The 13,911-nt window shown below is 40.6% G+C and overlaps 1 protein-coding gene across 1 annotated transcript in view; it reads left to right on the top strand.

Moving 5' to 3' along the window:
• Nucleotides 1–5,812, top strand: part of LOC149834786 (syntaxin-22-like) — a 77,442-nt gene extending 71,630 nt beyond the window's left edge. Inside the window, exons 5-7 of the mRNA XM_090011552.1 lie at nucleotides 5,138–5,295; nucleotides 5,378–5,478; nucleotides 5,565–5,812. Coding sequence (XP_089867678.1) covers nucleotides 5,138–5,295; nucleotides 5,378–5,478; nucleotides 5,565–5,630 — 325 coding nt within the window. The 3' untranslated portion in view covers nucleotides 5,631–5,812. The remainder of the gene's footprint in view (nucleotides 1–5,137; nucleotides 5,296–5,377; nucleotides 5,479–5,564) is intronic.
• The last annotated feature ends 8,099 nt before the right edge of the window (nucleotides 5,813–13,911 follow it).

Raw genomic sequence — 13,911 nt, 5'->3', positions numbered from 1 at the left:
CTTGTGTTGAGTGAGTGTCAAGTCATGAGCCTGGTTATCAACTTCTACACCAAGGAAATAGCGTAGAACTTCAGGATCTTTCATTTTGAACCTTTGACCTAATAAGTCTTTTATTTCTTGGATGTGGTCCGCAGAGTTTCCTGTGATGATAATATCATCGACATAAATTAATAATAGAGTGGTCACAGGCGGACTTTTAAAAATAAATAATGAGTGGTCCAGCATGGAACGTGAAAATCCATGTTTCTGAATCTCTAGCGAGAAACTATCAAACCAAGAGCGAGATGCTTGCGTCAGGCCGTAGATGGCTCTTTTTAGCTTGCATACATGGGTTTTACAATTTTGTTCTTGATATCCAGGGGGTTGTTCCATGTATACTTCCTCCTTCAAATTCCCATGTAAGAATGCATTTTTTACATCAAGCTGACTCAACTTCCATCCATGTTCAACAACCAGGGAAATGATGATTCGAATCGTTCCCATTCTTACAACCGGACTAAAAGTCTCATCATAGTCTTGCCCTGCTTCTTGAGTGAATCCTTTTGCTACAAGCCCTGCCTTATATCGTTCAATGGTTCCATCTGGCTTGTACTTGATTTTGTAGACCCATTTGCATTCGACAACATTTTTGTCAGGTGGTCTGGGAACAACTTCCCATGTTTCACATTCATGCAGGGCTTGCATTTCATCATTCATAGCTTCTACCCATTTCATAGAAGCGGCTGCCTGATAATACATGATGGGCTCTTCATCCTTATTGATGGCAGTTAAAAACAGTTGAAGATCCAAGGAGAAGTTGTTATAACTAACCCACCTGTCAATAGGATGTCGTATGCAGTTTGATTTTCTGGCTGCAAGAGTATGAGAAGGCGCAGGATTGGCGACTGAGACATGATCTGAATGACTTGATGTTGTCGGTTTCTGTCTAGAATAGACAATGCCTTTGTATTTGCCCGGTACTTCTGTGACCCCGACGTCCCAGTGTTCTCAAACACCTCTCCTTCTTGTTGCACACAATCTGAGGAACATGCTTCATTGGAGCCAGCAAAAAGTTCTGAGCTCAGCCAAGGATAGTAAATTTCAGTTGGCATATTCGTTGTGTCAGCTCCGTGATCAAAATTTTGTTCATCAAAGACAACATTTCTTGACGTCCTGATGCGTTTGTTGGTGGGATCATAACACCTATATCCTTTGTAGTCATCTGCATATCCCACAAATCTGCACTTTTGGGCCTTGTCTTGAAACTTGTTTCTCAGGGACTGATCGATATGCATATAGCAGACACATCCAAAAACATGCAGATCATAATAACTAGGATGAGTTCCAAAAAGACAGTGATAAGGAGACTTATTTTCCAGAACAACCATAGACAGTCTATTTATCACATGAACGGCATAATGAAAAGCTTCTGTCCATATGTTGATGGGAAGATTGCTGTCATGAAGCATACTCATGGCACTTTCAACGATAAGCCTGTGTTTTCGTTCAACAATTTCATTTTGTTGAGGGGTGTGAGGACAAGACACCCTTCTTCCTATTCCGTTATTTTGAAGAAAAGAAATAAAATCACGGGATGAGAATTCCCCACCTCCATCACATTGGAAAAATTGAATGGACTCAGAAAATTGATTTTTGACAAGGGAAAAAAAATTTGAAACAAAGAGAAGACTTTCGACTTATTTTTTATGAAATATATCCAAGTGTATCGAGAATAGTTATCAACAAATATTAGATAGTATTTGCTTCTAGATCCAGAGGCAATTGGGGCGGGTCCCCATACATCAAAACAGATTATCTCAAAAGGTTTTGAAGCTCTCTTATTAATGGAATGAAAAGGCAATACATGACTCTTGCAGGAAAGACAACTGGAACATTTGTGACTGTTCTCATCCCTATTGAGACTTTCTTTTGGAATGAGATTATTAGATACAAGTTTTTCAATAAAATGACTCCCAGAATGTGCTAACCGACTATGCCATAAGAATGACTTATTACATTCAGAAATACTAAAAACATTAGCAGAAGATGATGAACACGACTCTAATGAGGGCTTTGAGTTCAGGTGGACCGGGCGAACAACATGACAAGGAGCTTCTTCAAAGACATACATATTGCCTTGTCTCTTTCTATCAACGAATGTTTCCCTCGTGCGTAGGTCCTTGACCTGCACAGAGAAGGGAATGAATTCAACTGAAGCATTATTATCATCAATAAGTTTGGAAACAGAGACAATATTTTTCTTAATGTCAGGAGCATGAAGAACGTCTGAAAGAGTAAGAGTGGAATATGACATGGGAATGACAAATTTTTCAACATGAGAAACAAGATGGTGGGATCCATCTCCAGTGACAATCTTACTTTTTCCAAAATAAGGAATGAGATTAGAAATCTTACCTGCATCACCTGTCACATGAGTCGTTGCCCCTGAGTCGACAAACCAAGTGCCTTCATCACTCTGCTTCAATTTCAACTCTGACAAGGCAGATATCAGAAGATATTTAATCTCTTCACTATTTGAGAACTTCCTTTTGTTTTCTGTCTGTGGACCCTTTCCTTTATTCTTTGGATTATGCCAACAATTCGCTTTGATATGCCCTTTTTTATTACAAAGGAAGCAAGTAGGAATGGATCTTGATCCCTGCGCATGAGCTAACGTACTTGGAGTGGGAAGCAGACCACGCCCTCCGTATCCACTTCGCCCTTGTCCTCCTCGTCCTCTACCATAAGTCACTTCTGTGGCAAAAACTTCTTGAGAATTTGTGTGAATGTGAGATTCCTCAGAAAACCCTTTCAGAGTCATCTCATACTGAATCAATTCTGCTCGCAACTCATCAAAGGTAGGAAGGACAGGGAGACACAATAGTGAAGTGACGATCATATTGTAGTCGGATCCCAATCCACTCAGAGTCTGTTGTACCATATCACTGTCACTCACCGCGCATCCTATAAGTGCAAGTTGGTCTGTGATAGTCTTCATCTTGTTCAGATATTCCATGATGGTCATGGAATCTTTTCTCAGCATTTGAAATTCCCTCTTGAGAAAAACCATTCATGCCTACGAAACTTGTGAATATGTTTGAACCAATTTTTCCCAAAGTTGCAGAGCAATACAATTGTCGGGAATTGCAACAAGGACCTCTTGGGACAAGGTGAAAGTGATATATGCAACCACTGACTGATCTTTCCTTTTCCAGTTGAGGTACTCTACATTCTTGACATACACAATTGAACTTACTCCTTTGTCGTCTTTTTCCTCTCTCGTAACAAATTCGAGTGGAGCGGGAGTGGTTCTATCAAGGTGACCTAAGAGACCTTGACTCCTTATAAAGGAATGATTTGTCTCTTCCAAATCAAGAAGTTTGAGGTAGTTAACTTTTCAGAAACGAGTTGAGTGAGAAAACTTGAAGAAATATTGGATGAAGAGGAATGAAGAAGAGTTTTAACAAGAAAAAGGAACCCCTTTTTGTGTTACCAGAGTATCCACCGAGTGCTCAGTCTGCAGCCAGAGAGGTTTGATGATCGTCTTCCCCCCCTTTTTTTTTTGACGACTGAGAAACTCAAAAAATTGGCGACCAGAGGCCGTCATAAGAAATTCAGACTGTATTCCAAGACTGAGTTTTTTTTTTTGTAAGGTCGGATATTTAAGCAATGAAAAATAAATTCAGAGTATATTTTCAATGTGGAAGCAATGAGAAAAGGAATAGAAAAAATTCAGACTGTATTTTCAATGTGGATCCCACTCGTAACAGTCAAAAGAAATATGATACGAGAAAGGGGTTCTGAGAGTCGAATCAAAAGAGGTTGTCATACAACAGGCTGAACATCAAAAGGGTTTAGAATCCCAGATTTGATGTTGTAGGTTTGCCCGAAATGCATGATCAGACTTGGATATCCAGACCAGTAGAAGAAGAGATACGTAGAAAAGAGAAGAAGGGATACGCAAAAAAAATTTGAGTGGGTTATAACTTAATCTTAGTGTTTCACGTGAAACAGGACATTCACGTGAAACGAGCTTTTCCCTTTCTTTGATGTACAGGGTTATCGTGAACCAGGATTCACGTGAACTCTGCGTGAACAACTTAGGGATTCACGTGAGGCGTGAATCCAGTGACAAGAAAAGAAAAGACTGAAAAAAAAACAAAAAAGGGAGAAAACGAGAGATGAAGATTGGGAATGGAGGTAGAAAGAAAGAAATCTGAAGAAGAAAAGAAGATGGGAGATGAACGAATCCTCAAACCTTTGATCTGTCGCACATTTGGAATCCTCTTCAACCCCTAGATAGATGTAGGCTCTGATACCATGAAAGTTTTCCTCTGCACCTGCGTTGAGAAAGAGAAGAGAGAGAGAGAGACGGAGAGAGAGATCGATTACAGCTGTCACGATTTCAATAAAGTGAAATCGTGACCTAACTTGTGTATTTAAGTTTATAAGTTTACATTACAGTATGGGTCCGGGTCTAGTGTATCCAGACCCGATAAATGTAAAAAGAGTTACATGGATCGGGTCAGATCTTTTACACCTTTTTCATAAAGCTGGGAGGTATCTCCTTCTCACGTCGAGAGTAAACAATGCCTTTATACCTTTCGGGGGCCAATAGTGATTCCGACATTATACTTTCTTGAGTTCTTTGCGCAACAGTAGATACGTTTCCCTCGTCTCTTTGATTACATTCAGAAGAACATACATTATCAATACTAAAAAAGAGATCTGAGTTCAACCAAGGGTGATAAACTTCAATTTCAGGAGTGCTAGCATTATGACCAATAGAAATCATGGGTTCCTTTCTTCATCTACAAGCAACAGCAGAGCATGGGGAGAGAGAACATGGCTGCAGCAAAAATCCCTAATCAGGGGATTCAGTTTTGCTTCTCTGATTAAATATACAATGATACAATAGCTAGGGTAAGAAAATACCCATTACATGTTATGATAAAATTACAGCATGCCATTAATGAAACATTAATGAGCATGTGTTTAAAATGAAAGGAATTGGATCTGGATCCTGAGATCCAGACCTTATACTAAATGACAGTATCTTTTCAGGACATATATTATATGCTATTTCTTTTTGCCCTTTTATTTAGTACTGCTTTAAGGGCTATACTTGTTATTCATCGTTGTTTATTTTTGTTCCTAGACAAAAGGTCCTATTGCTTGACAATGAGATTGCGTTTAATGAGGCGATCATCGAGGAACGTGAACAGGGGATTCAAGAGATCCAACAGCAAATAGGGGAAGTGAACGAAATCTTTAAAGACCTGGCAGTGCTTGTCCATGAACAAGGAATTATGATCGGTATGCTGTTTTCAACTGCAGATTGTTCTATCAAGTATCTTCTGAAAGAAAAAAAAACTGAATCTCCTTTTCCTACTTACAGACGACATAGATTCCAACATTGAGAGCTCCTATGCAGCTACTGCACAAGGGAAAACTCAATTAGCAAAAGCAGGGAAGACTCAAAAATCAAATTCATCTCTGGTAATAATCTATTAAATAGATTATGACGTTGTTGAATCAGGAAAACTAGCATGAGTGTTTTAATGGTGATGTTTGCTTTCCTGCAGACATGCTTGCTGCTAGTGATTTTTGGTGTTATCCTTGTCATTGTGATCATAGTCCTGGTGGCATAGCTGGTTTGTCTGGTATTGTGTCTGGTTCTCAAGAAAGCTGACGCCTCAGGAAGGAATGATTGAGCGCCTACGGGCTACGGATTTGGTTTTAGATGTTAAGGTCTCACCTCGGGCTTTTATGTTTCATTTGGTTCTGGGGTATGTAAGTATTTTGGTCACTTGTCCTCTAAAAAAAAAAAAAGGTATTTTGGTCATTTGTCATGTATAATCTCATTTCATAGTTGCATAGTCTGGGGATTTGTTTCATGCTTCTGTTTTCCTTTGCTGGGTGTGAGCTCTGAGGGGAACTGGCTTTTTGATGTATCCGACGACTGCTAATGGTGATCTTTTATCAATAAATTCAAATTCTTTGTTTCTCCTGCTTTTGCCCTGGTTGAACTGTGAGGGTAGCCGTGTCCTGAGACTTGAATTCGATGAGTTGAACTAGGGATGGTCCCAAACTTACCAGTGTCATGGCCCCCTCCTTCGATACTATTCTTAATGGAAAATTACTCAAGATTGGGGTGTGCCGTGTTGCTGTGTGTCTATGTGAGATGGCAGTTAAACTGGCTTTTGTAGCCTCGATTTATATGCGTCCAACTTGGCACCTCTAAAATATTGGACATGGTCTTCGATTGGGTTACATTGTTTTACTGTTACTGGACTCTCTACAAGTGGGTCTGGGCAAAACCAGTAACCAATTGGGACTTTGCAGAAACTGCAAGGCCAAAATAGGACTTTGTTCTTCAATCATTTTTTGCGTTGTTCTATAATGGGGCTTGGTTTCCTTCACGCTTGCCATCCTTTTGTTCGTTAATTTCAGATGAAATCCCATGAAAAATCAAGTTAGCGTTTAATTGATGCACTACTCTTCCTCAAATTTTGTACGAAGACGCGAGAGCACAAAGATGCATACATGAAGCTGGTCTTTATAAGAAAACAAATGCTGTTGGGAAGAAGGCGACGATGAATGGCGGGTCTCAGATTCGGCTCGGCAAACCTGCTCTTCTGAATTCATGATCCTGGAAAACCCCCCTACGTTGCATTCGCTAGCGAAGTCCCTTTTCAAGATACCTAGCGTTTTGTGCTTTGGGTCAGAAGCTGGTGGGTCCAAAATACAACAAACAGTCTCAGCGGCCACAGAAGTGAGAACCATTAATGAATCGATGACTAGGTAGCACAGTAGACGGTGACGCTCCACCAAGCACCGCAATGCTTTTACACCAAGGCAAGCCTTGGTGGGTGGGTCCATATCATATGTTCACGCCATGCTGGTGATCTGGTAGATCCTGAATCAGATAATCGAGAAGGATAAGGATGATGGTAGTGGTCAATAGTGGATCCTTGAGTTAGTTGTTGAGGAGTGTCGATAGGAAAAAAAGAAAAAGAAAAACCTCGAAGCACCATCCACTTGTGCCGGAACCCAGTAAATGCCCAACTGAGCTTGACATTGAACGGTGCTCGAAACCACTGTTTTGATTCGAACATCCCATTACGGGCCGGGAGGTGCCACGTTGACTGACTTTATTTCGATGTTGGCATTGTAAAATTCTACGAGTAGGTGTATTATGCTGGCCTGAATGGTTTCCCACAAGCTTCTCTGAATTGACGTAAGAGACATACACCCGACCCGAGTATCGAAGTCGTGACATCCTTCATCTTTTAAGGCTTTAAGCCAACCCTCTAACTCAGGCGCGCGAAGGCAGAGGAGCCCTTGTGGGACTTTTAATTTATTAAAATAGGTTTATTCACCGACTAGATGCAATATATAACAAAACATCAAGATTCAAGCAGCACGTGGAGTTGCTATCAAGCCCATGACTTTTAATAGAGCCACGACAAAGGATAACAAGATGAAATTCGGCGAAGCCTTTTCTAGGCGGTGAGGTTAGGAAGATTGACCAACACAAGACCATGGTTTTTTTTTTTTAATGTCGAAAGATTTTAGCCGCGTGGCAGCATCTGAATGCCGATATCATTGGCCGAGATTGGCATATGATAGAGGCAGCCCCATCATATGGTTAGTTATGGTTACCCTAAAATCAATTAGTGTTATGATTACCATAAAATCAATTAGTTTCACCTAATTGGTTAACTCTCTCTCTCTCTCTCTCTCTCTCTCTCTCTCTCTCTCTCTCTCTCTCTCTCTCTCTCTCCAGCACATGGCTCCGTTTGGATTGGACAACACCTCTTTCATCGGGGAGGGCGACTTCGATGACCAGGGGGGCGCCCCAAACTCGGTCTATCCATCGCGTGCAGGTTCGCCCTCTATGAGTGGTCATTTTTCATCAATTATGGATATGTCCGTAGACGAAGCCGCTTGATGTCTCAACCTAGCGCTTCCCCAACCTCAGTTACTCAACGTTGATTCTGTTATGCGTGAGTCCTTGGCCATGATCGAAGATCTTTTATCGACCTTGGCCGCGGATGATTGGCGTAACAATAACGTCAACCCCCAATCTCCTTCGGTCGGGGGTTTATCTCAAACTGGGCGGGTGGTCTCCCAATAAAAAGACGTTGTCGGCCTTCGCTATCTCCATCCAGTGAGTCCGTACTCCTCAGAGATTTCCGGACTTCCAGTTATGAAGATCTTGTGTTGGAATATTCGGAGACTGAATTGCCCCTCCAAGCGTCTTTTCCTGGCGAGTTGGATCCGTCAAGAAAAGCCCGATCTGATTGCACTTTGTGAAACAAAGATGGCGGATATCTCGAGTTCTGTCGTCTCCAAAATCTGGTGTGGTGCAGATTTCTTCTTCAAGCCTGCGATTCAATATGCGGGAGGCCTCCTCATCCGCGGAAAACATTCTCTAGCCTTACTACGAGTGGATGAAGGAGCGTTTTCTATATCCATTGCTCTTCACCTACCGCCAAAGATGGCACCAGCTATGGTCACAATGGTGTACGGTTCTCACCGTCAAAGCCGTCGAAAGGAGTTTTGGTCGGATTTGAATAGGGTCATTACTTCATTCGGGAAACAACATATTATCATAGAAGATTACAACTGCCTTCTGTCACCTATCGACTCAAGCATTCCGGTTTCTTACTCAGCTTCAATGAGGGGCTTCCAAAATTTTATTCAGATGAACTGACTGTACCCCGTTCCCCATGTAGGTGAAGCTTTCTCTTGGACCAATCGGCGACCTAGATTGTGCTTCTGTACGCTAGACATGGTGCTTTTGTCGGATCTGCTGAGCTCTATTAATGATATTTCATGTTGCCTACTTCCACCATTTGTCTCAGACCATAGTCAGATTGTTATTCGATGGGGCCAAGGCTTCACCGGCAACAAATCCTTCAGATTTGAGCAATGATGGCTTAAAGAGGCGGGTTTCGAGTTGTTAGTCTAACAATCTTGGAGTAAACCTTGCTATGCGGACCGAGCGGTGACACGATGCATGGTTAAGCTTTTTCGCTTATCATGCAACATCAAATCTTGGCTTATCTTTAATAAAATAAGCAAATTCCAAAATATAGAGGATTGGGAGAGTGAGTTGTCGTCTATCAGTCACTCTCTCTTGGCTATGACCTCTATGAATGCATCAGAGATGGAAAGCCTAAATGCTAGATCGGCGGAGCTGGCTCTTCTTTTGCAATCTTTGTAAAACCCATGAATTTTAAAGAATTTTCAATGAAATAAAAAGGTGTGTTTATGTGAAATAATATGGTTTATGAAATATTCAATGTGATTTTGAGGCTTGCGGGCCAGTAGAGTGAACCCGGTAACGAATACTAGAAAGGGTACTTGGATCCGGACTTTAGCGAGATCCGATGATCCGACCCGGTTCACGAGGCCAAGTGGGGAAATTCAATAGTTCTGGGATAATAGCGTGAGATCCGAAGCACATTTAAGGTGAGAGGGTGCAAGGTTGAAATAAACGGGAGAAAAAATCCACGTAGTAACGGGAGAGATCCACCAACGGGGGTAAACGTCTCAATAAGACATAAAGAAAATTTCTTTGCAAAAGTAAACAACAAGCAGTGGTGTGGTGTAGTGGTAGGACACACGGTTGTTTGGAGTAACAACCCAAGTTCAAAACTCACGATGCGCCTATGTAGGAAGGAAAAACGTTGTTTTTTTCATGAAATCCGGAATTCAACAAAAAAGGGTTAAATAGAATAAAATCCACATACTTTGTAATGAAAAGCAATGTACCACAATTGGTGGGTCTTGTTACCCCTTTGGTGGAAGACCACGATACAAAACCCCTTGTCTAGGAGTTCTTTTTGCACAAAACACCATGGTTTTTACCTTATTGGAAAAGGTAAAAACGTGGGCTAAAATTAAACCCTACTATTTTGGCTTCTCTCCACAAAAAACGTGAGCAACTTCTCTCACTTTACCAAAAAAAGAGGAGAATTCCATGTGACATGGAAGAGGGGTACCCATAAAACAACTAAATGGGGAGGTTAGAGAAAAGCTTGCCAAAGGAGAAAGGGGGGTGAATTTGGAAAGAAAAATGTACCCACCAAAAACCGTGGGAATAGGGTGGAGTTTTGAAGTTTGAAATTTTTTAACTCCCCTAATTAAGAGGAGTTGAATGAAGAGCTCAAGAGAGGAACGGGTAGCCATTGTTGGATGTCCCATATTCCCTCTCTCTTTCTCTCTCCCTTTTTTTTTTCTCTCTCTCTCACAACGTTTCTCTTTTTTTTTTTGTTTCTCCCGGTGGTGGTCGACCTCCATTGTTGGACTGAGTAGACCTCCATTGGCAACGTGGTGTGTCGCTCCAACGAAGGAACGAGATTGCAGCCGTGCCGTCGCAAGACTCCAACGAGGTAAGGAGCATTATCTTTGTATGTAGGGTTCGAGGTCCTGTACCACAACCATGTTGCAGCACCATTGAATTCTAGCAAATAGCACCCTCTACAGGTGCGTGCATTGGGGTTTTGGGGTCCGTTCATGTATGGATTCCACCTTTTCTTTTTTATATATATGTGGTAATATCGAAAGTTCAACCATTGGCTACGTCATAGCGAGCGCAAGGCCACCATGACGTTTCCTCAAGCAAACACATTGTCCAATGCTGGACTGTGAACACCCCTATAATGTTCATGGTGGCAATACGAGGTGTGTTCCACCTAATAAAGAAATATATAAATATATGAAAATGAGATCGTTGGATTTAAGTAGGTGTTTTGGCTTTGTGACCTTGTCAAAATGATGCTACCAAATATGTCCTACCGTGCCATGGCCAGAACTAAGGAAATATGTAGTGACTAGAGATTTATTTGCTACCTGTGATTTCATGGTGTATTTTGAATGAATAAACATGCCATCACACCTGCTAGTATTGCAATATGTAACTTTTCTTTTTTTTCATATAGTTATTTAGAGGTTGCATAGGAAGGATGTTAATTCAAATCTGGTCCAGATTAGGCATCATATTATGCTGATTTGTTATCATTACTAAATCAGTTAATGTATACAAGGCTGCTATTGGGTTCCAATTTTTTTTAAAAATTTGACATGTCCTGCAAATAAAAAAAAAGTATATGCTGCTCCCATATCTGTTGTCCCAGGATTCATTAGAAGTAACGTGAATGGGGTACTTACAAGATTGTTGTTGAGACTCATGATTGGTTGCTCCCTGTAGGTTTAAGCTTGCCTTGACCTAATGATTTTTGCTTTGAACCTTTACTAAAGGTTGCTTGATAGTTTGTTAGACATGGGCCAAATAAGCTACTGATTTATGCTCTAGTGCACTATGTCTTGGCTGGAATTAATGTTTGGAATGTGAATAGCTTGACCTAACATCTGATTCCTTGTTGTATGATGTTAGCTCTGAAAAATTTTAGTTGGATTAATACTTGAGGAACCATAAACTTTTGCAATATATATAACCAACACCCATGATTAAATGGGTATAACCCACTCATGAATGGCACATTTTGAAACAGATTCACTCACAACATACAATGGGATTTCACATATACTTTTATACATCAAGGTTTGGTCTAGACGTTTAAGTGCTAGCCATGAACAACACACCTCCCTGGGACCCAAGATGCAAGGACTGTTGGTGGGATTTGGGTATTGATGGACGACCAGAACTGGGCCACATTGTTCCTAACAACAGGACACTGACTTAAGTGTGCTGCAGAGCTAAAAGATGGTTACCACAACTAATTAAAAAGAAAAAAAGAAAATAAAAATAAAACGTGAGATGGGTAGAAATAAGTTCGTATTTTTCCCATTTTGTGAAACAAATCTCAACATGATATTGCTGGTAATAATGATTGATGAATTGGAATTATTGTTCAAAAAAAAAATTGGACTTCAAGTGATATCAGTATTTTTGTTGTTTTCATAGTCTACATAACCCACATGTCATTCTAAGTATATTAGGGTGGTGCCCCTAATTTGAAAGGCTAATGTTAGCCTTATAAAAACAGAACCATGCTGCAACCAAATCCAATTTGCTGCTGGGTTGGACCCCATTTTGGCACTAATTAGGCTTATAACAACCATCGTGTTGAGCGAAGGCCAAGTAATTTCACTAGGAGCTTGCCTAAAGATATAGATCTAAATATATATAATAAGTGAATTAAGCCACAAGACTGGCATAGCTCGTGGGTTGTGGAAGTGTGCACCCTAGCTAGAAATTTGGAATATTAATTGTGGCTCTAGGGTTGAGCCGAGTCCTGTGAAATATCAATTTTTGGTGGTGCTATGGCACCTTGACTTGGAAGTGCATACAAGTCGTGTGAATCCAATGGCGGGTTCAGGATTTTGGGAAATCCCTGTGGTGTGATGGCTCACACGGGAAAAAAAATGAAAATGTATGCAACATCATAAAGTTTCGAGGCTCTGGGTACACCTGAAGGACAGTGTGTGTTACCGAACCCCTCATGATGCAATGATTCACACGTGATTATAAAGAAGATGTTAAATGATAACATAAACATAAAACTTTCAAGATTCTGGGTATACCTCAAAGGTGGTATATGTTACCGAATTCTCTGGGCTCTAGGTATACCTGAAAGACAATATATATTACTTGACCCATTGATCTACCTTGGAGAGGGTATGTGGTACAAGCTTCGTAAACGTTCATGTTTTTTGTGAAAGCTAGGCGTATCACCATATGGTCTCAGTTTACTACGATGTCTATGCTTGTGCGTACCCACAGGGTAAGAGTAAGATAAACAATAAATAATTTAAGTTGACTAGAAACTAAATTTTGGAGATTTGCGTACTGTTGATATGACTTTCATAAAGCTGGTGAAATCTACAGCTTATGCTAATGTATTGTTAGCTCAGTTAACTTTTACATTGTATCATGAATTAGAACGCATAATCATTTCCTTAGAATGATATAAATTTTTATGCTAGTTATATCTGCAGATGTTGCACATATTTGTACACAGGACACTGAGCACCACATATAATTATAATGCTTCTTACGCAGACAAGGAAGTCTGACCCTTCTGCTTTAAATGTTTTTCAGGTAGCAACTAAATCAGAGCATCGTGAGCGTCACATATGGAAGTAGTCAAGAAATCTCAGTTTTTCAGTGTTTTCTGTTTGAACTCTGATTAGTAGATTTACATTCCTGTTATGGGATGTAATTAATGACATTAATGCTTCAATTAATGAATAGTATGTTTTTAGTACTTCTCTGTTTATCCTGTAATGCACCCAACTCTTGTTTTCACACTTTCGCTATTTCAAAAAAAAAATTTTACTCCAAAATTTTTACTATAAAAAGTTGGGGCGTTACAATCTTGGTGTCTAAAGGATGAGATTTGCTGGAATCAGTGGTCAAAGATGACTTGGTTTAAAGTGGGTGACGGGAACACAAGGTTCTTTCATTCTTTTGCATCTCATAGGCATCAAAGACATGCGATTCATTCTATGTTTATCAACGGTGTCTCCTTCTCGGGCGATCAGGTACTCCATGTTGTCACCAACTATTTCTCTAACCTGTATTCCTGCAACCAAGCTACAGGTAGCTATATGGGTACGACATTATTTTTGTCCATGGATTGGGCGCTCTCCAAGTCAATTCAGGTGTTGTTCACTGAAGAAGAAATCTTCTCGACGGTGCGGGATTCATCAGGGTGGAAGACTCCAGGATTTGATGGGTCTCTGGTGGATTTCTTTCGCATATTCTGACAATGCGTTAAGAATGATATTATTAGTGTCTTCGCTGAGTTTCATCGCAATGGCCGATTGCCGGTTCATTCTCACCTAGCCATTGTGTCACTTATTCTTAAGGAAGAAGCTGCATCAGACATCTCGCGGTTCTGCCCTGTATCAGTGTTAGAGGGTTTATATCGCATTATCGCCAAGGTCTTGGCTAAT

Source organism: Nuphar pumila, chromosome 6, assembly GCF_984573655.1.
Source record: "Nuphar pumila chromosome 6, dmNupPumi1.hap1.1, whole genome shotgun sequence".
In the NCBI taxonomy this organism is placed as follows: Eukaryota; Viridiplantae; Streptophyta; class Magnoliopsida; order Nymphaeales; family Nymphaeaceae; genus Nuphar; species Nuphar pumila.
This window is presented reverse-complemented; position numbering and strand designations above follow the sequence as displayed.